This window comes from Syzygium oleosum, unplaced genomic scaffold, assembly GCF_021117445.2.
Source record: "Syzygium oleosum isolate NSW1041296 unplaced genomic scaffold, Sole_v2.1 Sole_v2.09, whole genome shotgun sequence".
NCBI lineage: Eukaryota > Viridiplantae > Streptophyta > Magnoliopsida > Myrtales > Myrtaceae > Syzygium > Syzygium oleosum.
In genome coordinates, this window is record NW_026607493.1 from 3,456,064 (window position 1) to 3,482,022 (window position 25,959).

Below are 25,959 nucleotides of genomic sequence, written 5' to 3' on the forward strand. Positions count from 1 at the left end.
TGCGGGTGGAGATGGGTCTCTTCAGGGTTGATAGTTTTAACTGTGCTCTTATAACTGGAGAGTTCCCATTCGTTGGAGCGTGTCATCTAAGCCGCAGGTTAAAGTGTCTGTCCCTTTGACTGTAAAGCGACTGTCGAAGGTTGTCTCGAAATCGTGCGTCCAACTTACAAATATTACAATCTAACGCGATAACAACCGACATAGCATTTTTTTTTTTAATGAATACGCCAAATCGATATGCAATTATTATCTCTTCATGTTGAGGAGGGGTTAGTCCTAATATAGATTAGGGGTGACCGGTTCCTTGTCCGGTCCAATAGAACCGATCACTTATTTAACATGAAGATGAAATTAAAAAAGAAAAAGGGCAAGAGATTTTGGCTTTTCTCTGGCAAAAAGAAAGAAGTCCAACTAGTCAATTAGAGAAATCTTTCGTGCTTTTCTCCGACAAATTTCAGCCAGAATGATCGAAGAAATTAATTCCTCTAGACTACGTAAAAAGGGGCAACAAATATGGCAGTGATCGAAGAGGGGAGCAAAGGAGATTGTCTCCATTTTATTTTGGCAACAAATCAGAAAGGAAATATGGTCATGAGAGAAAGAGCATACAGAGAGGGATATTCTCTTTGGAAATTAATGGAAAAGGTTGGTCAACGTGGAAGGAATAAAAAGAAAGAGGGCGAGAAATTTAAGCACTAATGAGAGAGAAGCAAATCAGTAAGACCACTCAAGTAATTATCTTATATTTTTGAAGATATATATAGCTGGTCCAATTTGATTGGTCCGGTTCTCTCTCGGAATTGGGAATTGAACTGCCTAAACACCTATTCCACTTTTAGGAATCAGGAACCAGACCGACACGCTCAGGAAGCGAACTCGGTTCAGTCCTGTCCGGTCCAGTCAGTCTATCTTGCTCACCCCTAATACAGATCAATTTGCCGGTTGCCGTTCACACAAAAAAATTCACTGAAGATTTTTCAAAACTAGTAGGAATTGCGATATAGTCGGGTTGGCATCTCTCTCTTCAACCAAGTAGCTTCACACTCCCACCATCACCACCATATAACCATGGTTTTGAGGACAAACTAATGGCGCGACATCTTGTTTAGCACTGCAGTTCCGTGTACGAGCAACGTTGTATCTAAGGCAATGCATCGGTCGAGGTGACGCAATTGAGGCCTTGTCGAAACCCCCCACCGTTCCCGATCCTCTAACGTTCATGGTCCAGGGGCAAAATCCTTTGAAGACACGCACCGTGATTCTCCTTCATTGCTGCATAAAAGTGTTGATGAAGGCCATCGAGTAGCAAGAACGATGGGCTTCTTCAATGGATTAAAGAGAGTGAGAAACAGAAGACAAGATAATAGAATCCAATGTCTTTTTCTATGCAGGGGGCTACAACGGCCGTGAAATTTTAAAGGCCTTCGCGAGCCGTTGGATGACCGACCACGAGGATTAAGCGAAGTTTGGCGATGGTTGTCAACCATTGTATCATTGGTCATTGATTGTCCGGTTGTTTGATCGGGATGGCGATTTTATCGATTGTCCTAAAAGTAAAGAAAAAATAACACAAATGATTTCCAAACTTTAGCCCAATGTATAACATCGTTCATAGCCTTTTAATTTATTCAATATGGTCCATGAACTATTTGTAAATATTCAACGTGGTTCTTCCGCTTGCTCATATGACAAATCGAGCATTATTTGATGATGTAGATTATTATATGCTAAGTTGGATTTTTAAAAATGACGAGTTAACATGTTTATCCTTTTATATCTACTTTAGAAAAGGAAAAACAAATTAGGGCTTTAACATGTCCGATGTTATTTTACGACATATATTATTATTTCTTGATTTGAGATGAATATCCTATTTTGCTAATCCACTTGTACCGTTTTTTTTCCGTCCCACTGTTTAGAGTTAACGAATTGGAATTTACATCGACTGATCCCATTAAGTTGAGTTAATCGAAAGACGACATTGAATATCTTCATATCGTTAAGGGACTCAATTGAACATTTATCAACATTTCATGGACCACATTGAACACACTAAAAGTTCGGGGACGACATTGTAATGTCGTCCATCAATCCAAATTCTCTCTCGTTTTTTGTTTTATTTTTATTTCGAGCGATTGAGAAATGGGGCTTCTTCTCGTATAACCACGAAACAGGAAAGTAGGCCCATCGGATCAGAAGGCCCAGCCCATCGAAGAAGCCCACCCATCAATTTTCAATTCCTCATTTTTGTTCCTACCCCTTTTCTCTCTCTCTCTCTCTCTCTCTCTCTCTCACACACGCGCGCGTTCAGCTCCAAGGAAACGTAGACTCCGTCGTCTTCTTCCGAGGTAAACCCTAATCCGGATCTCCGATTTTGGTACGGCTTTCGACCCTTCCAGATTGTTGTTACGAGTTGATTTAGCGCATGAAGAACCCATGTTCTTTCGATTCGATCGGTGTTTGACTCTAGAGCTACGCGAGTTCCGTGCGTGATTTTTGTGTGATGCAAGCGTGCGGATGGTGGGCAGTGCGGGTTACTGGAAGAATTCATGGATCTGTACTGCTGTCGATGGAAGTAATCTCGGTTTTCTTTTCATGCTGCAGCGCGTATCGATCCATCTGTTCGCTCTGTAAGGTCGGGGGAGATGATCTGGGGTTTCGTCTGAAATAGAGGAAGTAGTAGATATTGTCCCTCCCTGCCCTGATTTGATTTCCTTTTCCCCCTTTCTGGGTGAAGTGGATTGTTAATGGCCCTCTCCGCAGAGCAATTTTCGATCTCTCATCTCTCTCTCTCTCTCTCTCTCTCTCTCTCTCTCTCTCTCTCTCTCTCTCTCGCACGTCCATGTACTTCGCACGTGGTGCGGGCCTCGTCGGAGATGAATCAGGGACCTCGATGGAAGATTCTGTGGAAATGAAATTGCATTTCAGATGTTGCTGCTGATTTTGTTTAGGATAAGCTACATGGCTGATTTCACCTGGGTCATTCGATTATTCTTATTGGTCACTCAAAGTACACCTGTTCTCCATACTCAGCAGTTTTCATCGCGAACTCATGTTGTTCTTTGGTTCTTTTGTATTTGATTCTATGTAGGGTTGTCTTGCGATTCAGTTTGGAGATATTTCAACCTAAACTGAACTCATGGGTTGGAAAAATATCACCTCAAATCCAAACCGAACCCAAAAAATCACAATTTAAAGCAGACGTTTACTTCAATTTGTTTTTTGTTAAGTGGTTCGGTTTTCAATTGTGGATATTAAGTAGATACACAAGAAAAAAGTTTTGCTTTGACGTAGACTATGTATGTCCAATCTCAAATGTTTCCACAGAAAACACATCTCTCTCTCATGCGCGCGCGCGCGCGGTGGTAGTTTACCTGTTTTCCTTTTCTTAACACCCCTATATATGGGCTTGTCCGATATTTACACCTAAATCTATCTCACATGGTACACTGGAATTCTGCATTCATTAATCTTTTTTGATTTATTGGTTTGTATGTTGCATCTTTCATCTTGCTTTTCTTGTATGAGTAAATACTCCATAGAGTAATTGGAGCAGATTGAGTAAATTCATCTCTGATATTTTAGAGAGAGTTCTAGCGATTTATCTTCTAGAAGAAGTCTAAGTGAGGGTGAAGAGTGCAATACGTTTTGCATTGGGCGCGTGGAGATGAGGTTCAAGACAATTTACAGAGTTTATTTATCTCATCTGTACACTTTATCCATTAAGTTAAGTTGATCTTGTCTTGAGTGGTGTGCCTAGAACCTAGTTAATTACCTTTCAGCATCACCTTCATGCCATTTTTTTCTTTTTCGAGTCACTAAAGTCGATGATCTAGAACTTGATTGTTGTGTCAAATTACTGAAGTACGGGGAAAATAATGCTATGCTGGAATTACGTTTTCTATTAGCCATTGAGCATTTAGAAGTTATGGCGGGTTCTAGAGAAAATGGTGGCAACTAGTATGTAACCACTTGGCGTGTTGCCATCACATGTTGTGCACATGTATTTCTACACTCTGGTATTATGGTTGAAAATGAAGATAACTAGTTAAAAGAGGTTATGGTTTCTGATCACTGGTCTTGCAAGTTCCAGATCGTTGTGGAAGAATGGCCGGCCATAAAATCGCTCACGCCACGTTGAAAGGACCAAGTGTCATCAAGGAGATCTTGATCGGTATCACCCTTGGACTGGCTGCTGGCAGCGTCTGGAAAATGCATCACTGGAATGAGCAGAGGAAAGTGAGGGCATTTTATGATCTTCTGGAGAAGGGCGAGATCAGTGTTGTTGCAGAAGAGTAAGCACTAGTCATCTCCTGTCCTCTGATGGACAAGTTCAGGAATAACCTGTCAATTTGTTTTTTTCCTTCAATTGTCTCTTGATCATGAGATTTACTTAGTTGACTGAAGAATAAAATTGTGCTTTGACATTCAAACCCTACTGCTATTGGAAAGTCATTCTAGTTTTCTGGTTTCACACTACTGTGGATATGCGGTTCTGTAAGTTTGAGATGTCATTAACTCGATTATATTTCTCATGGCTTTGAGCTTGAGTAAATCAGTTGATCAACTTGTTGCTGAAAATAATGAAGTTGGTCTGATAATCACATCAACTAAATTGTCTTATCAGTTTCTGCTTACAACGTGCAGAGTGTCCCGCTTTATTCCCGTCTGAACCCAATGTGTGGGATGGTTTGTCAGGCCGTGTAAGCCTCTGAGTCCATTATCTATTTTGTATTGGGTTTGTAATGGCGTATACTCCGCTATTGATGTTTTCCCCTTCCGCCCTATACGCTATGTCAGATGGTGAATCACATTTGATGCACAATTTTCTCACTTGTTTTCACGGAGCACTTCATGCTAGTATGTATCGAGAATTCAGGGGTCTCCTAGGGAGCGAGGGTGCTCATGCGAGTGCGTATGCTCGAAAAACTCTTTTATCTTCTCGATCTTTTTCTCTGGTCATCTGTCAAAACACTTGGACGGCCAGAAACTACGAAGTCTTGTGGAATCTGTCTCCTCTTAGAATCTGAAGATGTGGCAATGGCGGGGTTGATATTTCAGAGCAGCGTCTGGTTGTTAAAAGAGACGTGGTAAAGGCTTCCGAAATCTTGCTAGAAAATATCAACGACCCCTGAAGCGTACGCGAGTAACGCCGACCTCGGCTGGATGACAAAACCTTGAATTGGCATATTCTTGCGTAGGTTGTGAATCTCTTGTTCGGCCGTTGATGCATCAGATGGTATCTTAAGATATCTCAAGTAAGATTACGACGTTTTCCTCAAGTTCACATTGTTTTCCAAGGAGAGGGATGTGAGATAATCTGTCACGGACCTTTTACTGTGATAAGGATCGTGGATTCTCTCCGAAAGTCTTTTAGTTTGACAATTATTGTCCCAAAATCTCTTTTTTTAAACTTGAACAACGAAGGTCTTGTATAGATTCATGGAAGACCGGCGAATAGTTGTTGTCCATTCCATATTTTTGGGTTTACAGAAATACTTCTCTTAGCACCGAAAAACGTAAAATATCTGCAGTGAAATTCCCACGTGGAGCCCTACCACTGGTTGTCAGCTGATAAGAAACGTGAACTCACAATACCACCGCGTCTCCCATCTATTTATATACACAATGCGTGCCCAATCTCCCCTTACCATAGCACAATACCACACCAAGAACGTTATCTACTCCCCTTCCAAATGGCAACAATATCAAGCATTAGCCTCTCGACCCCAAGAACCGTGCCCAAGTCGGCCGAGCCGCAGAAGCTGTCCGCCTCCGCCTCCCCACAGCTGAATTATCCATGGAGGAGGACCTACCAGCTCGGGGCTCGCCGCCGCATGGTGATGGCCTCCGCTGCCCCGGAGAAGATAGAGGATAAGGTGGCCGAAAGCATAAAGGAAGCGGAGGAGGCATGCTCCGGCGACCCCGCGAGCGGCGAGTGTGTGGCCGCATGGGATGAGGTGGAGGAGCTGAGCGCGACGGCGAGCCACCTTAGGGACAAGAAGGTGGCATCGGATCCCCTAGAGACTTACTGCAAGGACAACCCGGAGACCGCCGAATGCCGTACATACGAAGATTGATATCTATCCGCTATACCCCTCGCCATGTCCTTGAGATGATTAATTTCAGTTCTGGTATATGTGCTGTGAGAATAGTGATACCTTGTTGTACTTTCATCAGATGTACCTTGCACCACTGGATTTTATTGGTGACAGCCTGAATACATGCTAATGAATATGCGTATTCTTCTATAACACGCCTACGTCTCCTCTTATGCTAGGTGGAATTTGCAAGCATGTGAAAACTGCTTCTAGACGACTCTGGAACTGGCTACAACTCAAACAATTTGAGATATGTTCTGTTAAATACAATCTTTTGAAGAAGCTTCATAGATGTATGAACATGTAGATACCATCCACCGGTGAAACAAAAATTTGTCGGAGAATATAAAGTGGAGGAATTGGGCCATAGGACAGAAGAGATTGGTCTGGAGCTTGGAAAGATTGAGACTTACCTCTCAGTTAGACCTGGGGGTGTCTGAACCGATCCGGAAAATTGATCCAAAACCGAAAATCGAACCGAAAGTCCTGTTAAATGCCAAATTCCTTCTAATACATCAGCTTTTTAGATTTTTTTCCCCGCTCAATTCTCTATTATTTAATTTTTGGGGCGTGCTAAAATCCGTAGCTTCTCTTCTTTTCCTAGGATTAGATCGGATTAGATTAGATTAGCTTAGAGTAGATGTGTAAAATGCCACAAGGTTTTTAGTGGTTGGATGAATACCCATTTGGCTTTTATTTTACTGAAAGTTTGAAGAAAATGGCTTTTTATTTTAATATATGACAGCAAGCAAAAGAAAAAGGAAAAAGGAAAACCGAAAATCCGAACCAATTTTGGTTTTACGTTGACACCCCAGTTAGACCAGAGATTGTTCCCTCGTCTCCAAGCACAAATTATAATGTTCCGACGAAATTAGAACTCATTCGTATTTGTATGTACTCTTATGATACCTGCTTAGTGTATCAGAGGATATCAATTGCGTAATCTTGGATATGGACGACACAATTACGTGAAAGTCGTCGCACTATCTGTACACTGAAACATCGAAATTACTTGCAGAGAATGCTCGAGCGTGTTAACACTTTGAAACCCACTGCCAGACTTTTCTAGGTCTTCGGACTCAAACTCGCAACCACAAGAACTCCGAGTGACATACTCAATCGATTCATGCAAAGATCAATGCTTCTACTCAACGGTACTGTTTATGACTTCATGGGAAAGCTTTCATTCGATGAGAGGATAACAGCATTTACGTGTCCTTGTCCAGCCAATATCGTCATAACCAAGCAACTCTTTTCTCCAATTAAGGAGGCTGTCGACACAAATCTAAAACACAGGGCATGCATAAGCAATGCGAAGGGAAATTTGAGAAGCACAAACACTATTCTTTCAAACAACCCTGGAAGAGGAGGATGGCTGGAAAGAGCAGATGAACCATACTATTTGCAGAATTCTTCGAACCATGTTACAATTTGTGAGGCATATCGAGCCTTGCACATTGGCTCAGATGACACCATTCCGCTAAAATCACACTTCAACAATAAAGGCAGAGGAAACAAATTCGTATTTTCCTTTTGTGCAGATAGCAACTTGTGAACTTGTAGTCACTGGCAAAGCAAATGTATTGCATAATGTGGAAAAGTATCAGACATCCAATTGTTTTTTCTAACATTTCATTTTGGTATCATGAGCCCATTAGCAGACTTGGTGCGAAACAAATAAGGCCAAGTCATACGAGTATTCCTTTCTTAGACTTAATCAATAGACCCACAAATCAAATTTCCAATCATGCGCGACTCATAAACAACCACCTAAAAACGATATGGAACCAATATGAATTTTGCACCGCGTCACATTTCAACAATAGACCGAATCCAAACATTAACTATCAAGCCAAATCTCACCATAAGCATAAGAAATGACTTTAAACGAAGTAGGAGAAAGAGAGAGATAAGCTTGTTGAAAACCATCAAGACAGGAACAGCCCACAAGTAACAAAAACAGCCAAGTACAATGTCAAGGAGACATAAAAAGTCGCCAGTCCATCTAGACAGACGCATACAGATACTCAAGTTCCAACTTCTAGAAAGAGACAACGAAATTGACAAGAAAACCAAATGCAGCAAATGGCCTATATAGATCTACCATCCCCCAGGAGGGGACTCGAGAAGAATCAGCCCCCACTTTTGCACTTCCGATTTGATGATCAAAACTGCAACATGTCGGCAGATGCCCTGATCGGCTGCTGTATTGGGCAGGGCAGCTGCCACGGCTCCATGAGCGGATCAGGTATCTCGGGTATATCGATCGCGAGCCCGCTAACCACCTCCACGACCTGAAGCACCGAATTCAGGGACCGCAGCCTATCGGTCAATTCCATCAGCTGAGCCCGCAGCACATTGTTGGCGGACTCGATCTCCACATACTTCTGAGCGGTGGCGTCGATGCCCTGCGCTATTTGACCGTTGGCATTTTGCAACTCACTCACCTGGCCCAACAAATCCGTCACTTGCTTCTGCTTCCTCATCCGCGACCGCCGAGCGGATTCCCGGTTCGACTCCATCCTCTTCCTCTTCCTCTCATCAACAGCCGCCGCGGGCCGCTGGTTGCATTCCGAACCCGAGCTCGTCGGGCATTGCGAAGAAGAAGCCGCCATCGTCACCGCCCTTCTCTCCTCCTCGAACTCAACTACTTCGAAAGCACAACTAGTATCTACGTAATTTGCAGAGGTTTTCGGATTGTGTTTTTCGAACACTAGGCGAGGCAAGGGGGGGGGGGGGTTTATTCACGGGCAAGAGGAAGGCGAGTTCATGAAAAGACGTAGAACCAGTACAGGAAGACGACGGAGAAGGAATGCAGGATGCGAACGCGACGCATCAGGATCGAGCAGCTCATAAAAAGAAAGGGACGCTATAAGTGGATTTCCCACGCAAAGAACCCTAGAAACATCGGTGCAGACCTACGAATCCCTCGAATTCGAGTCGACGGAAAGAGAAGAACGACCCCCGATCGATCGGCGGCGACCGCCCGGACAAGACCCGGATTCAGATCGACCCACAGAGAGAGAGAGAGACCGATCGAGCGAATGCGCGCGCGCGCGCGAGATCCGAAACCCACTCGAGCTACGAACAACGAGCGAAGGAGCGCGATCGAACAGGAGCGGAAATCGAAACCCTAACGAAGAACGCACTGAAGAAGAAAACGAGAGAGAGAAAAAAAAACCAAAGAGAGAAAACAGAGGGAATGGCACTTAGCTGATGGCCTTTTGAGGAAGACGAAGGCGAACGAGACGCAAGCGAAGGGAGAGGAGGAAGAGCTCTGGTGAGCTGCTTTTATAGGGGAACTGGTGGGCTGTGATTGGCCCCCGTTCGATTTTTAATATTAAAAGCGAATGCGCTTTTGCCAGCTCATTTTCGCGATTCCTTTTAAAAAATGGCCAGTTTTTTTCGATTTCTTTTTTGGAAGTTGTGCTGTCGGTGTAATAGGTTATAGCTAGCCCCACAACTGTTCCTTCCTTTTCAACACACTCATTAACACCCTTTTTTTTTTTTTTTTTTAAATAAGTATACTGAAAGTCCTAAAACTTATCAGAAAAGTATAATCGAGTCTTAAAACTTTCAAAATGTGCAATAAAATCCTAAATCTTGTCACGAAAGTGCAGTTAAGTCCTAAAACTTGTCGCGAAAGTGCAATCGAGCCCAAAAATTTTGAAAAAGTGCAATCGGCAGAATGACTTAAATAGATCAATTCGATAAGTTTTAGGATTTGATTGCACTTTTTGAAAGTTTTAGGACTCGATTGTATTTTTGTGATAAGTTTTAGGACTTAGTTGTAATTTTGTAAGTTTTAGAACTCAATTACATTTTGATGACAAATTTTAGGATTTTCAATGCACTTATTCTTTTTTTTCATTAAAAAAAGAAATTAGCAGTTTTTAGACATTCTGATAATATCTTTCCTTATTTTTTTAACGCAAGCCTCTTATCTTTGGGGGAAAACAAGGAATAAAAAAGGGAATATTTTGGTTCTGGTGAGAATTTATGAGATCTTTATCGAATATTTATTCTTCTTTGTTAAATAAAGCGGATTTTGTTAGTTAAGAGAGTCGATGGAGTAATCAAAGGCCGACACGTGTCCTTGACCAAAACGTGTTATTCGCACGTTAGAGATTTCGCTCGTTCGCAGTTGTTGGTGTCCTGTTTTTGAGGCTATGTGTTTTTGGACATTCCTTCTAATTAATGTATACCGGTCAAAAGTCTTGGCTAAAAACACGTTTACTTTTGGGATTTGTGCCCTAATTATTGGACCATGGTCCGGTTCCTAGGTGGGTCTAGGAACTAGTGGGCAGTTCCCTGTTCCCATTTTGTGGAACCGGCCCTTAGTGGGCGATTTAGGTTCTAGGGTGAGAACCGCCCATCCGAACCATGCTCACCTCTAATTTTCCCCCGCTTCCCAAACATAGCCCAGTCCGGGTGAATTGTGATCATTAAGGTCGCTATTTATTTCGCGAAATGTAGTAACAATATTAAGGTTTCATTCAAGGTGAATTCTTTTTTTGAATTTTGAATTTTTTCATAAAATTGCAATTCTCATAATTCATCTTTTTATACAACACGAGTTTAGCAAACAGAAAGATTTGAGCATGCTCTTGCCAAAAGTTCAACATTCGAGCTACCCTAGTTTCAGGAGCATTTCTGTAAACTGTAAAGTAGCTACCTAGCTCTGATTTCTCAAGTTTGAAATGAGGCTTGGATTGAGTTGAAATTCGCGTAAAGGGGGCGCTTCATCGCTCTGCCGAAAACTGCAATCTGTCCTGAAATTAGAATCGAAAGTTATGAGCTGGGAAGAGGTCCTGCACTCTACATTAACAAGGTTAGGATCAATGGAAAGTGCTACTGCATCATGAATTCCTTTCAGAATATAGTAAAGCAGAAGTTGAAGATGGTTTAGATTTGTTGGATTTTCAACATTAACATGGTACTGAAGTTTCAGTGACTCCCTAAGTTACAAATTACTGGAAAGGAAACAAAACAGGCGAGACAGACTGATAAGTTGTAGAATACCATCGTCAAAGAACTTCGACTTTAATTGATGTAGTGGCAAGTTTGAACACAAACCGTTAAGATTCATGGTAGGCTTCACTCCTCCAGAAAGATTAATGCATATCCAGTGATTGCTCCAACCCATTAGACAATCCCAAAAGAAAATAACAGACTAACGAAGACAAACGCATTGGTCAGAATCTGACCTAAAGAAGCATAGCAGATGAATCAACAATGCTACAATGGCGGAAATCGTATGGTTTCACGCAGCTAGGAAACAAAGAAAAAAGGACCCTTTCCTTTCAAAAAAAGGAATCAGTAATTTACATGTAGAGCAATACAACACGAAACAATAAGGCAGTCTGCCGCCGCCTTTAGCATGAAACTCATGCTCAAAACAAGGAGCAAACAGAAAATTCTTCACGCTGCTTGTTAATATCCGCCACGCCCAAGAATTTGGCTTACTCGGGGACAAAGCCATCAGGTTTTAACAGGGTCTCTTCTCTTGATCCTCTTATTCATCATCTCAGCCCACCTTGCAAAGACATTTGCAACTTCAAACTTGCCAGAAAACTTCATCTTTTTAGCCAATTCCGCAAGAATATCAGGCTTCCCAGCTCTGGAGAAATCTGCGGCAAACTTGTTATAATCGAGCTGAGGAGCTTTCATTCCTTTCTCTAGCATTTCCTCCAAGTATGTACAAGCCTCTTCTGATCTTCCCTGACTTATAAGCCCTCCAATGAACACGGTATAAGAATTATCATCAGGACAACACCCTTTTCGGCCCATTTCATCCCACGCTGCACGACCCATCTCGTAATTTCTTGTAGTGAAGAAAGACTTCATCATCATGTTATAAGTATGGATCGTGGGCTCAATGCCACTCTGAACCATCTTCTTATATATCCTGACTGCGTCGTCCGGCATTTTCCGACTGGTCATCGATTTAATTAAAGCGTTATAGGTCCTCCCAACTGGTGGACAACCTTTTTCCTTCATCTCCTTCAACAATCCAAACACCATATCCATCCTCTTCTGGTTTCCAAAACCTGTGATCAAACATGTGTAGATGGCAGCATCCGGCTGACACCCCTTATATACCATCTCATCAAAGTACTCAACAGCTTCTTTCATCTTACCTTGCTTACAAAAGTCTTGAACCATAATCGTATAACTTCGCACGTTAGGCGATGGTCCCTTGGCCTTCATGACCTCGAAAAGCTTAATGGCATCCGACCTCTTCTTGCTCCGCAAAAGCCCTTCAAGCATCGTGTTATGAGCAACGATGTCGGGCATAAATCCTCTATCAATCATGTCGTTCCACACTCTCCCTGCCTCCATCAAATTCCTCACCTTGCACCAACCATTAAGCAAAACTGTGTAAGTGCTCAAATTCGGTGTGAATCTCTCCCCCAACTTCTCGAAAAGCGCTCGTGCCTCCTTTCCAAGCTTTGCCCGACCAAGGGCATCGAGTAAACAATTAATAGTATCAACACCCACTTTATACTTATACTTCTTCATAAGCTCAAACATTCCAACAGCCTTCTTCCTCTCTTTAGAAGCAGCAAAAGCCTTTATTGCGATCGTAAATGTCTCCATCGTCAAGAGCCCCTTGGTCCCCATTTCCTCGAGCATAGACACCATAGTCTCGAACTGCCTTGTCTTTCCAAGAATGTCCATCATCGTATTGTAAGTTCTCGAATCATGGGCGAAACCGGGCCTCAGCCCCGCCCAGCAGAAGAACCGGAACGCCGGTTTTCTAGCATGACGGAACCGCTTCAGCACATCGACCACTAGATCGTGACTCAAAATGACTCCGCACTCGTCCAACACCGCCTCCATGTTCCGATCCAGCGCGAACAATTCGTCGATCACCTTGCATACACGATCAACCTCGGCCCGATCTGCCCGAGTCTCCGCTCCAGCCCCTCCATTTCCAACGCCATCTCCCTCACTATCATCATCGCCATCGACTTCTTCATCGTCAGAATCAACACCCCTATCCCCAACACTACAAAATTCCCTACAATAGGCACCCGCGTACGGCGAACCCGCGAGATTGACGGCCTTGGAGGGCGTCAATGGCATTTCTTCTTGTAAATTAGCGAACCCAGAGGGGTGTGGCAGAAAAGGTGGAACTTGACGGTGAGGAGGACGGAGAGTATGACGAGGAGCAGAACGACGCAGAAGACACAAGGGCAGAGAAGCACCGCCAGCTTGCTCTCGGCGAAGTCGTCCTTCTGGGTCTCCCGGTCGCGGCGGCCGTCGTCGTCCGCTATGGACAGAGCACGGGTCCGCGGCGAAGTCGCTGCGGACGGAGCCATGGAGGTCGCGGATCGGAGAAAAGAACCGGAGCTGCGAAAGCCGAAGCGGAGAGACGGGTTTTCTCAGAGCGCGATGCATTGGGCTGCCATGAAAGCTGAGAAGCAAGAGGAGTGTGGTTGAAGGAGGAGGGGTGAGAGTGGGAAGAGAGCTATGAAGACTTCGAGGGGAAGCGGGTGGTGGCTTGCCGGTGCCTGGTGGCGACGGCGGTGGTTCGGTTGGTGCTTTGCTGCTTGGTGGCGGTGGGTACTCAGTGGGACTGGACAACTGACAAGCGAAAAGGTTTTGGTAAAGTTGCTTTTAGCGAACATACCTGTGGTTTAATAAAGTATTTGACGGTACTCGTTTGGTTCGGCTTTTGAAAAATATATTAGGTAAAATGCAAAGACCTTTAAGTTAAAAGATTTTTCGAAATATAAATAGTATTTAGTAATGTGTATTTTAAAATCACATTCAAAAGTAACTTTGGCCTAAATACCGTTTGGTAAAAATTATTCACCGAACCTAAATGCAATTCCATCTCCCCAAAGTGAGTAAAAAAAATTGCCAAACACCATTTACATTTGCCCAAGGAACTTTAGAGCCCAAATGAGCATTTCAAATGCTGAACTAAACGGGGCCTCTATAGATATACTTCTTATATAAATGCTCAATTTTAAATCACTTAATGTAGTGAGGAAAAATTTCAAATAAGGGGCTGGAGTGGACTTTGTGTAAAATAAAGATATGAAGTGTTATCATTTTCTCAAATAAAAACGAAATGAATTTTTTTTAAATAAGATGAAATGATTATGTTTATTTCAAAGAAGGGCATGACTTTCTATATAGTAAAGCCATTTTCGTCTTTTTTTTTTTTTTGAATTTTTTTTCCTTTTTTCTTTTCTTTTTCTCTTTGTTCTTTGCCAATGCCCCGCCACCAGTGAAGCCTGGAAAGGGTTGGGCAAGGGGTGGTTGGTCACTTCAGATTTTTATTTGATACTGAGATGCCACTTCATGCCCTTATTTAACATAAAATCCACTTCATATCATTATTTGAAAAAATGAATATACTTTACATCCTTATTTGAAATTTTCTCTATATTATATATGGACTATTAAATTGAAGGAAGGCACCTGAAACTATTTCAATGAATCTAAAATAAATAAGTCCATGGAGTCCGTTTTGTAGATTTACGTACCTTCAATTAAAAATGAAGTCATTCGATAAAGTCGAAAAAGGTCAAGTGTGGTTAATTATCTCCGTGATTTTCGAGTATGATATTATGTAAAGATTAACGAAAGACAAGTCAAGACAGAAGATTGAGTCCAATTCATGTCATTATTTATAAATGGGCAAGGGAATTTGCGTTCGATTGTGGACTTATCAAGTGCAATGATAAAATTCAATCAAAATAAAAAGTGTTATGAAAAAAGCGAGTACATAATGAAAATTTAAGGAAATAATTTAATAAATATAACTGCAATAAACATAGTTGGAGGTAGCTGTGTTAACGACACCTCCCCTCCTACGCGAAAGGGAGATTGGGGGTTCGAATTGAAAAAAAAAAGTGTGATTTCTTAGTAATTTTTTTTGCTAGAAGTGATTTCTTAGTAATTGATAGCAATAGTTATTGTCTTAATTAACAAAAAAAATCAAAGAAAAACTTCAATCAAAATATAAAAGAGCGACAAAAAGAAATTAAGAGCAAAAAAGAAAACAAATATTGTCGGGCTCGATGAACGGGCAACCCCGACCGCGCGCATTGTCAGCTGGAGTTCCCGCCAATACACAATCCGCGCCGGCGACATTTCCCGGGGACGCTCCGTCAAATTCCCGCCACGACTCTCCTTTTTCTCTTCCTCTGTGAACTGCTGAGATCGACGTATAGCTCAACTCAAACACACTCTCTCTCTCTCTCTCTTTCTCTCTCTACATGGCGCCGTCTCGCCGCCAGAGCAACATCCGATCGCCGCTCGTGAACAAGCAGTTCCAGATCACCTCCTTCTTCTCCTCCAGACCCGCCTCCTCCTCCGCCGCTCCCTCGCCTCTCCCGAATCCCGATTCCACTCCCCGCCCTAACCCTAGCCTCCGCGAGCCCTCCGATCCCGACGGCAGCCCGAGCCCTAGCCCTAGCCCCGCCACTCCCTCCCCTGTCCAGTTCAAGCCCCGGAAGAAGACCCCTCTCGTCATCCCCTCGGCCGCCGCCGCCGCCGCCGCCGCTCCGGAGCCCTTCGGCCGAGAGGTCCTGCGCAGGAGGATCAGGGTGTACTGGCCGCTGGACGGGGCCTGGTACGAGGGCTGCGTCAAGTCGTTCGACGAGGGGAGCGGCAAGCACCTGGTCCAGTACGACGATGCCGAGGAGGAGTTGCTGGATTTGGGGAAGGAGAGGATTGAGTGGATCGAGGAGAGCGCGAAGAAGTTCAAGCGGTTACGGCGCGGGGGCAGTGCAGTGGTCCCGGAGAAGGTAGTGGAGGATGTGGAAAGCGACGAGGGTGGGAAGGATTGGGAGGATGACTCGAGCGATGAAGATTGGGGGAAAAGCGCGGAGAAGGAGGCGGTGGAGGACGCGGAGGATGAGGATATGGAGGCGGAGTTCGTCGATGAGGAGGATGCCGATGAAAAGAGCACTGGTAAGTCTCACACGAGGAAGAGGAAGGTCGGCGAAGGAAGCAAGTCGGGGTCTGTTAAGAAGAATAAGACCGGTGGTGGTGTTTGCAATGAGGGTTCTAAAGTTTCGGTGGTGGTTACAGAAAATAAGTTCAATGGTAAGTATAGAATTATGTTGACCTCACAGTTTCCGTGGTTGTTCATGGTGATGGTGTTTCTCAGATTGATCTGTATTTACCTGGCATGGATCTCACTAGTTCTGTTCTAGTCTTTCTCTTGAACATGTTGCGGTGTTCGCCTTTTTAGTTACCAGTTGATGCAATCAGGAACTATGATGGCTTATCGGTTGATATAATCACTACCTATAACAAGCCGCTAGGTTTGAAGTTAGTTATCCAAATATGCCGATTATGAGATATAGTTTCTTATGTAGCATTCTTTTTTAATTCCAGCATGCTCTACCACAGCCCAGAAAACCACGAATGGTCTTGGTTCTTCCTTGCCAACTGATGCTTCAGAAAGGTTTAGTATCCGGGAAGCTGAAAAGCTGTGCTTTCTTGGACCGTAAGTCTTAGTTCATTGGCAAAACTCCTTTTTTCAAGTCTATCAATGCATCAACTTTATTATGTATCAGACGTGATAGGAAGCTGGAAAAAGCTTTTGTTGATGATGGTATTTGATGCATTCTGTCTTTAGGTTGTTTTTCGTTGATAAGGTATCCATAGATGAAATCCTATGGGGGCAAGTTTGAAAAAAATAAAAAATGATTTGTCACAATAATACTGATATCTCTTTGCACCTTTCCTTGATGGAGTTTCAACTTAACTTATTATGAATGCCGTCCTAAATCATTTTGACCTTGACATAGAGAACGGAGGGATGCAAAAAGAAGACGACCAGGGGATATGGATTTTGATCCGAGGACTCTTTATTTGCCTCCAGATTTCCTCAAGAGTTTATCGGGTGGCCAGGTATATGATGTGTTTCACATAGGAACTGGTCCACATTCTTTTACCGTATTTCTTTTTTTTTAGCCAGCTTTCCCTTACCATGCTTTCATGTTTTCTTTTTTGATTATTTGACTGGTAATCATGCAGAGGCAATGGTGGGAATTTAAGTCCAAGCATATGGACAAAGTCTTATTTTTCAAGGTATGCATTCCTTTAATTATCACGGTTAGCAGTATTATCAGAAAGTGAACATTCTCTTTGCTGGAGCAGATGGGAAAGTTTTACGAACTTTTCGAAATGGATGCACATGTAGGAGCCAAAGAGCTTGATTTACAGTACATGAAGGTAAAGCTTGTTAAGTACTCATTCCTTATTGATTGATTGTATTGCTGCACTGCTTGCCTTCACTTTTGAATGGATGTTTCATTTTGATTATCAGAAATTATGATCATCTGGTTGGAAGCAATCGTTGGTTATTTTCTGGTAATTCTATATTTGATATCAATCAAACTACTGAATCAGGGAGAGCAACCGCACTGTGGATTTCCAGAAAAGAACTTCTCTATGAACGTGGAGAAATTGGCCAGAAAGGTTTCTTTATTCTGCATATAGTTTATTGTTGAAGTTTCTGGTGATTAAGTTTTCAAGCTATGGATGATGATTTTTACTTAAAGTTCTGTGGCTAAGCAGGGTTATCGAGTTCTCGTCGCAGAGCAGACGGAAACACCTGAACAACTTGAGCTTCGCCGGAAGGAACAGGGTTCAAAAGATAAGGTTGCCTGTCTACTACCAAAATAATGCATCCTGTTGTTTCCTTTGGCTAGCGTTTGTTAAATTATGTCATCTCATCTATGAAGAGGTTAATCATATAGTTATTTGAGCTCCTAATTGGTGCCCGATTATTTTTCACTGATGAAGATGTCCGAGTATAACCTTATAATAACCTTAATACTGTGGTTGATTACTTTGACTTGTGAGCATGAATGGTTTTGTATATATGCCTTCAGTATAATGTCCTGTCTCTTTATGAGATTATATAGTTTCCTATAGAGTTCCCTGTTAAGACGATAACTGTCACCAGTCAAAGCAAGCGTGCTTTGTTCTTGTATGGGTGCATTTTATTGGGCGGTTAAGTTCATTAATGAAGCAATTTGTCATTGGAGATCTTGCTAGGTTACTTGATGTGAAACAATCCGTGGAAACCGTCACAGTTGGATGGATGATGGTCTGTTCACATGTTTACAGGTCGTAAAACGTGAAATATGTGCAGTGATCACAAAAGGAACTCTGACCGATGGAGAAATGCTTTCAGCGAATCCTGAAGCTTCTTATCTGATGGCAGTGACTGAAAGCTGTCAAATGCTTGCAGACCAAAAGGCAGAGCGGACTCTTGGTGTGTGTTTGGTGGATGCTGCTACTAGTAGGATTACTCTTGGTCAGGTTGGCTCCATTTGCTTTAACTTTTTTTGTTCATCCAGTGATGGTTTCTCTGTGCAGATTTTCCTTTCGCCTTTGCAAGCATGGAATATGTTCAGGAAATGGATGGCTACTGGCATGGCCATCTGTGCTTGTATTTTAATTGAGTTTATGTAACAAAATTTAGTGTATGAGAATGATAATTAGCTGCTGTGCGCTCATAATTCCGCTTGTCACTGCCTGTGACCTAACTAACCTCTTGCTTTGTCCCATGTGTATGGGAAAAGAGGAATGGCATGGAAGATCTCTTGTAGCCATTCTTTGAGTTTTGAACAATAGAAGTGAATGATAACTTAACCGATCGAAGTGTTTGGCGCTGCATGATGACTTTTACCATAAATGGTATCTTAATATAGAAAAAGAAATCGGTCATCTGTGCATCAGTGACATTGTTAACAGATCCTGAATCTTTCCACCCACTTTATATATCATGTCAGCTTAGGAAATTAAGTTCCCATGAATGATCATTACCTCTAGAAGCAGGGTTCATTGATTTGACATGATCTTTTTGTGATCTCAAAACTTGTATCTTTTGCTCGTTGTTATCTTTTTGGTTCATTAATTATATTTTGGAAGGGATTTGGCAAAACAATAACTAATGAGTTGGGGTTTAGGCCTAAGAACCAACCTACCATTGTCACTGACTTTACCTGAAGGTGTAGTTCTCTATGTATGAAGTTGCCATTGTTGGATCATTCAATAGAGTGATTGGCTATCTATAGTCTTTCTAGATGCCATATATCCCAGTATGGTGTAGAATTGTGCCATGGTTTGATGTGTGATTCATCTGCCTCTCTTTTCAGTTCAAAGATGATTCAGAATGCAGTGCTTTATGCTGTCTGCTATCTGAAGTACGCCCGGTAGAAATTGTTAAACCCACTAAAGGGTTAAGTGCTGAAACTGAGAGGGTTTTACTGACTCATACTCGAAATCCTCTGGTGAATGAGTTGGTTCCAGTCTTAGAATTTTGGGATGCTGATAAGACAGTTCATGAACTAAGGACCATTTATAAGAGTATCAATGGTCGATCATCTTCTGCAAGTTCAGATGAAACAGATACTGAGACTGCCGCTTCTCATTTTAAAAATGATGGCTTGCACAACCTCCCAGAATTTTTATCTGAGCTGGTGAATTCTGGTGAGAATCATAATCTTGCATTGTCAGCCCTCGGAGGTGCCATTTATTACCTGAAACAAGCCTTCCTGGATGAGACATTGCTTAAATTTGCAAATTTTGAGTCACTTTCATGTTCTGGATTTGGTGATGTTGCTCAAAAGCATATGATTCTTGATGCTGCTGCATTGGAGAACCTTGAGGTTTATGAGAATGGCAGAAATGGAGGGTCTTCAGGGACACTTTTTGCACAACTGGACCACTGTGTGACTGCATTTGGCAAGAGGCTTCTTAAAACATGGCTAGCAAGACCTTTGTATCATCTGGAAGGAATTAAAGAGCGCCAAGATGCCATAGCTGATCTTAAGGTAAGTTCTTGATACCAGCATTGGTGTTTGATTACTTTCCAAATTACAAAATTGCGGTATTCTTCACTTTTTTTGTATATGAGAATTACATTTTTCCCCCTTTACCTGTTATAAATGAGTAAGCCATCGTGGACATCTTTGTTCGGCTGCTTTACTTGGTTCTCCTTGTTCTAAATTGCTCTGCTTGCTCAGGGACATCTTTTGCTTCTTTGGAATCTCTGTTTCTTGGTTGATAATTAGTATACCCATGTTTTCACATTTTATCTACCCACTTCTATGGAGGATTGCATCTTATGAGACTTCCTGTTGGTTGAACCTTTTCTACTACGTTCTCTCCCTTGTCCACTACCACAAAACTGCAAAAAAATTATCATAAATAAATAGATAAACATAAATAATAAGAAAGGAATCAATTATACGACGGAAAAAAAAGGAGGAATTCTTTGAAGTAGTTAATGTTGATTCGCCACTTGTCTTCTATTAGCAAACCGGTGATAAGAACAGTTTCTTCCCTTTTTGGTCATAATATCAGTCATTCATTAACTTAGATTTATCTTATATGTTTCTGATGTTGACTGGATTGGAAGGGGTGCTAAATACCATAGCTGCTTTTTCATTTACATAGGGCGGGTGCCTTTCGTGCATATATAGAAGGGATTACTTCCAGATGTGTCTCTTATTTATATCATGTGGGTTAAGTTGGACTTGAGTGGATTTTTATTGGTTCTAAATGCTTTTTGTTTTTTCCTTGGTGTCGGTTAATATTCTGCAGGGAGAAAATCAACCTTTCACATTGGATTTTCGGAAAGTGTTATTGAGGCTTCCAGATATGGAGCGCTTGCTTGCGCGCGTTTTCTCTAGCAGGTATAGTTTCAGATGATGTGGTCACGCATTTTAATCTGAATTACTTTGGACCTGCAGGACTTCAGTTCCTTATGACTTGTTTTCATGTCCTTTGCAGTGAAGCTTGTGGAAGAAATGCAAATAAAGTAATCCTCTATGAAGATGCAGCAAAAAAACAGCTGCAAGAATTTATATCGGTTTTACGTGGCTGTGAATTATTGGTTGAGGCATTTTCTTCTCTTGGTGTTATATTGGAAAACGTCGAGTCAAGACAACTGGTTCATTTGTTAACACCTGGTACCAGCTTGAAGATTCTCATTTTATTACAGAAATTTTTTTGGCATCTCATCTGTTAATCTTCATGCAGGGAAGGGTCTCCCGGAGGTCAGTTCAATTCTGAGGCATTTTAAGGATGCCTTCGATTGGGTTGAAGCCAGCAATTCAGGACGAATCATACCTCGTGAAGGAGTTGACATAGAGTATGACTCTGCCTGTAATAAAATCAAGAAAATTGAGTCTAATTTGATGAAACACCTCAAGGAGCAGAGGAAATTACTTGGGGAGACTTCAGTAAGAATCTGGAGAGCACTTTTAGAATTAGTTTCTTTAAGTCTGCCTCATAGGTTGAATGTACAAAAGACAAAGTTTTCTTCAATGTTTGAATGCAGATAACTTATGTCACTGTTGGGAAAGAGGCATACCTACTTGAAGTGCCTGAAAGTTTGCGTGGAAAAGTTCCTCGTGATTATGAACTGCGTTCATCTAAGAAGGTAACGGCCTTTGTTGCTGAGCATACTGAGCTTTTGTTTGTTTTATATACATGCTGGAAAAATAATAGAATGAAGAATTTTACAGTCATTGGTCAGGAATCATAAGGTCCTGACTTTAAGGAAGTATAACCATTTTGGTTAGAATCTAATATTGTGAACAGGGAAGGTCTTTAAGGTGTGGATTGTAACGTTGAATAAAGCACATTATGAATTTAAGATTCAGTAACAAGTTCTAGGATAGCTGGAAAAGGAAATATAGCTCACTAAATCAGGTATGGAGATTGGGCTGGCAATTTCTGACATGAATTAACACTTCTGTAGTATAATTAACAAAAATACAGTGCTTACTAATGACACGACTTGACACGATTACAAAACCTGACTATGACATGTGAAAACGAATTGCCAGCTGTGCCTTCTTCTAATACTACGGCGCTTACCAAGTGATTGCTTGCACTGGTTGATGATTGGGTTCTTCTCTAACAACAAGCAACACAAATATAATTTTCAGCATAATGCACTTTATCATGCCCGAGTTGAAGTCAAAGTTATAGAATATATTGTCAATTTCATTTTCCAAAAGCATACACTCCTCCCCCCTTACTGTTGAAGTAGCATAGTTATTGTCACCTCCCTCCAATGAAGGAGGATTGATTTCTGCAATAAGGTCATCAAAGGATAAGATCTTAAAGGATGTAGTTGGGTAGAATTTGAGTCTTGCTTCCCTCATTCTTTGTTCTAACAATCCTAGATTCTGCTCTAGTTCATCTTTGAAGTGCCTCAACAATATAGTTTTGTCTCTTGAAAGGAAAATGATTAAACCTCACAAGCCTCTCACAAACAATAAGCTGCGATATGACAATCTGCTCCAGTGTGTAATCGATCTATGCTTGTCTTTTTTGGTTCCTACTTTTTAATAAGAGTGACGATTTGCCCTAAAAGGAAGAAAAAATTGTGAGTGAAATTGGACCTCGAGAAATATGAATGATTTTTTTCACCTATCAAAAAATGAAAAACTTATGAGTGAAATTTCAACTGTGGCAGAGGATGACTCCCCAGACTCTAGATTTTTGCAAAAGAGTAGGTGAACATGATTTGCATAGTCTGAATTGCTAATCTTATTAAATGATCTCAAGACCTAGAGCACTGGGGAACATCTGCATTTCTATTGTATGCTGCAGGTAATTTGATTACCTATATGTTTTTCTGTTTGGTATACTGTACTGTACTGTGCATTTCATGTGTTTGGTTGACTAATAATATGTTCATGTTTGTGAATCGGTTTGCCCGACTCTTTGGAATATGCAGGGTTTCTTTAGATATTGGACCCCCAAAATTAAGAAGCTTGTAAGCGAGCTCTCCCAAGCTGAATCTGAAAAGGAGTCTGCACTGAAGAGTATTTTGCACAGACTAATTAGACGCTTCTGTGAGCATCAAGACAAGTGGAGGCAACTAATTTCTTCAACCGCAGGTTTATAGAAACTAATTTGCTTTGAGGATGTTTGATTTGTGTTGCATATATTCTTAATCTGCAAAAATTTTTATACCACTTTCTCCAATCATGGTCATCCTTGTGATTTTGAAAGGGAGGCACAATGAAATGTGTCTTTTCGTTTTTCTATGGATACTTGCAGAGCAATGTTGAAATTGGTTGTTGCATGTTGCAGAGATAGATGTTCTGATCAGTTTAGCAATTGCAAGTGACTATTATGAGGGACCAGCATGTCGTCCAGTTTTCAAAGTCTCTTCTGATTCAAGTAAAGAGCCATGCTTATCTGCCAAGTGCTTAGGGCATCCTATCCTTAGAAGTGATTCCTTGGGCAAAGGTACCTTTGTCCCCAATGACGTCAATATTGGTGGTTCTGCTAATGCTAGCTTTATCCTTCTCACTGGTCCTAACATGGGTGGAAAGTCAACCTTGCTCCGACAAGTTTGCTTGGCTGTGATTTTGGCACAGGTAGATTTCTGTGCTTTTACTTTTAAGTGTTTCATAGTTCTATTCCTAAGAGGGTTTTTGGCAGATTGGAGCAGATGTACCTGCTGAGAGTTTTCAACTGTCGCCTGTGGATCGAATTTTTGTCCGCATGGGTGCCAAGGATCATATTATGGCAGGGCAAAGTACATTTTTAACTGAGCTCTCCGAAACTGCATCAATGCTGGTATGACTTTTGAGAGAGAACTCACATAGTGTTGCTTATTCTAGTTGCATGTCACTTTTATAAATGAGGTATGCTGTATGATATTTTAATTTTGATATGTTCTTGATCTTGGATCTGTGTGTACTATCTTCGTTATCTTGCTTCATGACTTTCGTTGCATGACTACATATTTTTTGTTACTGCACATTTCACTATTTTTCTAGATAATTCTGACTTTCAGCTGACTGAACTGCATTCTGCTGCCCAAAGAAGAAATGTTAGGATAAGAAAAGAACTGTGCAAATATATTCTAAAGCTTATGTATCTTCACTTGTCTACAGTCATCGGCAACTCGCTATTCTTTGGTGGCATTGGATGAACTGGGACGTGGGACCTCGACCTCAGATGGACAGGCCATTGCGTAAGTGTCGGTCGTGTCCCTCAAGAGGGTTATCCTTGCTTCCATGTTTTTCCGTGTTTCACATTTATTATTGGTGTCGTTGAGAAACATGTCAAATATGTTGACCAGATTTGCGTTGTTCTCCTATTGTATTTGCATGCAGGGAATCTGTCTTGGACCATTTCGTCCACAAGGTGCACTGTCTAGGAATGTTTTCTACTCATTATCACCATTTAGCTGTGAACTATAGGAATGATCCTGGGGTATGTCCTCTCTTTAATAATTGATTTAGTTAATGGTTATGGTGCTATATCGAAGTGATGATTGAAATTCGCATTCAGCTGGGGTATGAGCACATACAATATTGATAATAAGGGTTCACAAGGTTGAAAATTGTCAATTCTTTTGCTGATCATTCATGTCATTTTTTTTGTATATTGCCCTCTGGTGTTTTGTTCAGGTTTCCCTTTGTCATATGGCGTGCCAAGTGGGAGATGGAGCTGATGGCATACAAGAGGTCACATTTCTTTATAGATTGACACCTGGTCCATGCCCCAAAAGCTATGGAGTCAATGTGGCACGCTTAGCTGGTAAGTTATTCTGCTATCCTTTGTTGGTGTTTTGAGTTCTTTTAGTTGATTTCAAAAGTTACTAGCGGCATTGTATTGCCGACAAGTATATTTAGTCACGCCTTCTAACAATATTTGTAAGATTTGATCGCTTTGGCACAAAATTGCAGTTGCCACTGCAATGTGCATCTTTTTGGCCTGAAGGACACTTCTTTGTGCGGTTAATGCACTAAGGATGTGAGCTAGCATCAAGTAATCGGGCCACATTCATGTCTCTGTCCTTTTTTTTTGTCCTTGTAACTGGCATTTTCAGTGAACGTTGCTCCTGATCGGATTGCTTTTGGACTGTGTACTACTGGTTCTTAGACTCTGCTTATTCGCAGGACTTCCTGAATGCATCCTTCAAAAAGCAGCTTCGCGATCAAGAAAATTTGAGCATTCGTACGGTAGGCACACGAAGGGATCTCCACAGCAGTCCTGCACCCAATATTCAGAAAACGAGATGGTGCTTTTTATGCAAAAATTGATGAAACTTGTTGCGCGATCGGTGGACTCTGAATCATCTGATACCAAGTTCATTGATTCCTTAGTGAAGCTGCAACACGAGTCAAAATTACTCATACGGCAACGGTGATGTGGCAAGATTAGTCATTCCACGTGCACGGAACTCCTGGTTCAAGTTTTGGTAGTTCTAGGATATCTTGCACCCATCGACCTTCCCATTGTAAATTTTATTGGTTGGCAACAATCTCTCAAGATTTTTATGGAGGCATTTACTGGCGTCGGGATTTGACTTCCCGCAGTGTATTAAACAAGCCATGTACAGCTTGCCTTGTGGAAGGAGTTTTGTGTAGTCTGTGGATGGATGGATGTACTCGACCGGAGGTATCGAGGCTGATTGCTTTTATACCACAGAATATATAATGCAAATGTGGAATATCCAAACTAAACAGCTTATGGAATTTGTTTGTGATTTTCGGAGTCGAACTTGGCACGTTGCGTTCTCGGAAAGTCCGTGGTAGAAAGTACTGAGTCTCCCTTATCGTTGAACTACGAAGAATCTGCAACACCTTGAAACGAATTAAGCCTACTGAGAGATGCTCGGAATCCAATCCAATGGGCAATCGAACTCGAAAAAGTCAGCGAAAGTCAAAGCCCAATTAACACTCTAGGCCCATCGGCCCATTACGGGCTCAGTAGGGAAAACCAGATCCAGCTCAGAGCTCATACAACAGTGAAACTAGAAGTGAGCATAGTTTCTAGGTAAAACCGAACCTGAAAATCGGATCGGTTCTTGATATGCAGCGTAGGTGTCATCTTC

The 25,959-nt window shown here is 41.8% G+C and overlaps 5 protein-coding genes across 6 annotated transcripts; 3 read left to right on the top strand and 2 right to left on the bottom strand.

Annotated features, from left to right (window-relative positions):
• The first annotated feature begins 2,223 nt into the window (after positions 1-2,223).
• On the top strand, positions 2,224-4,472 carry LOC115673390 (cytochrome c oxidase subunit 5C-2). 2 transcript variants are annotated; one of them, XM_030595543.2, is made up of 2 exons: positions 2,224-2,348; positions 4,094-4,472. In XM_030595543.2, exon 2 carries the CDS (start codon positions 4,108-4,110, stop codon positions 4,297-4,299), a length of 192 nt encoding a protein of 63 aa, XP_030451403.1. In that variant the 5' UTR covers positions 2,224-2,348; positions 4,094-4,107; the 3' UTR covers positions 4,300-4,472. The 2 variants fall into 2 exon arrangements, with proteins under 2 accessions (XP_030451403.1, XP_056170626.1); XM_056314651.1 differs by having other exon boundaries at positions 2,268-2,377.
• Positions 4,473-5,585: 1,113 nt separating this feature from the next.
• LOC115673389 (calvin cycle protein CP12-1, chloroplastic-like) lies at positions 5,586-6,256 on the top strand. The gene has a single exon (XM_030595541.2). The coding sequence runs from the start codon at positions 5,697-5,699 to the stop codon at positions 6,078-6,080; it is 384 nt and encodes a 127-aa protein (XP_030451401.1). The 5' UTR covers positions 5,586-5,696; the 3' UTR covers positions 6,081-6,256.
• A 1,775-nt stretch (positions 6,257-8,031) lies between these two features.
• On the bottom strand, positions 8,032-9,356 carry LOC115673388 (bZIP transcription factor 53-like). The gene has a single exon (XM_030595540.2). The coding sequence runs from the start codon at positions 8,714-8,716 to the stop codon at positions 8,267-8,269; it is 450 nt and encodes a 149-aa protein (XP_030451400.1). The 5' UTR covers positions 8,717-9,356; the 3' UTR covers positions 8,032-8,266.
• A 1,772-nt stretch (positions 9,357-11,128) lies between these two features.
• Positions 11,129-13,744, bottom strand: LOC115673383 (pentatricopeptide repeat-containing protein At3g62470, mitochondrial-like). The gene has a single exon (XM_030595535.2). It carries the CDS (start codon positions 13,503-13,505, stop codon positions 11,583-11,585), a length of 1,923 nt encoding a protein of 640 aa, XP_030451395.2. The 5' UTR covers positions 13,506-13,744; the 3' UTR covers positions 11,129-11,582.
• Positions 13,745-15,133: 1,389 nt separating this feature from the next.
• Positions 15,134-25,588, top strand: LOC115673382 (DNA mismatch repair protein MSH6). Its single transcript, XM_030595533.2, has 20 exons — positions 15,134-16,169; positions 16,464-16,575; positions 16,880-16,982; positions 17,109-17,162; positions 17,232-17,306; positions 17,484-17,552; positions 17,652-17,735; positions 18,207-18,401; positions 19,241-19,918; positions 20,691-20,782; positions 20,880-21,058; positions 21,129-21,331; positions 21,430-21,531; positions 22,840-23,002; positions 23,199-23,488; positions 23,553-23,690; positions 24,011-24,090; positions 24,233-24,332; positions 24,530-24,659; positions 25,022-25,588. The coding sequence occupies exons 1-20, from the start codon at positions 15,338-15,340 to the stop codon at positions 25,270-25,272; spliced, it is 3,930 nt and encodes a 1,309-aa protein (XP_030451393.2). The 5' UTR covers positions 15,134-15,337; the 3' UTR covers positions 25,273-25,588.
• The last annotated feature ends 371 nt before the right edge of the window (positions 25,589-25,959 follow it).

Excerpts from the sequence above, each read along its gene's own strand:
- LOC115673390 (XM_030595543.2), top strand. The coding sequence starts at position 4,108 with ATGGCCGGCCATAAAATCGCTCACGCCACGTTGAAAGGACCAAGTGTC.
- LOC115673389 (XM_030595541.2), top strand. The coding sequence starts at position 5,697 with ATGGCAACAATATCAAGCATTAGCCTCTCGACCCCAAGAACCGTGCCC.
- LOC115673388 (XM_030595540.2), bottom strand. The coding sequence starts at position 8,716 with ATGGCGGCTTCTTCTTCGCAATGCCCGACGAGCTCGGGTTCGGAATGC.
- LOC115673383 (XM_030595535.2), bottom strand. The coding sequence starts at position 13,505 with ATGCATCGCGCTCTGAGAAAACCCGTCTCTCCGCTTCGGCTTTCGCAG.
- LOC115673382 (XM_030595533.2), top strand. The coding sequence starts at position 15,338 with ATGGCGCCGTCTCGCCGCCAGAGCAACATCCGATCGCCGCTCGTGAAC. Across the intron at positions 24,091-24,232 it reads TCAGATGGACAGGCCATTGC|GGAATCTGTCTTGGACCATT; the intron begins GTAAGTGTCGGT and ends ATTTGCATGCAG. Across the intron at positions 24,660-25,021 it reads CAATGTGGCACGCTTAGCTG|GACTTCCTGAATGCATCCTT; the intron begins GTAAGTTATTCT and ends GCTTATTCGCAG.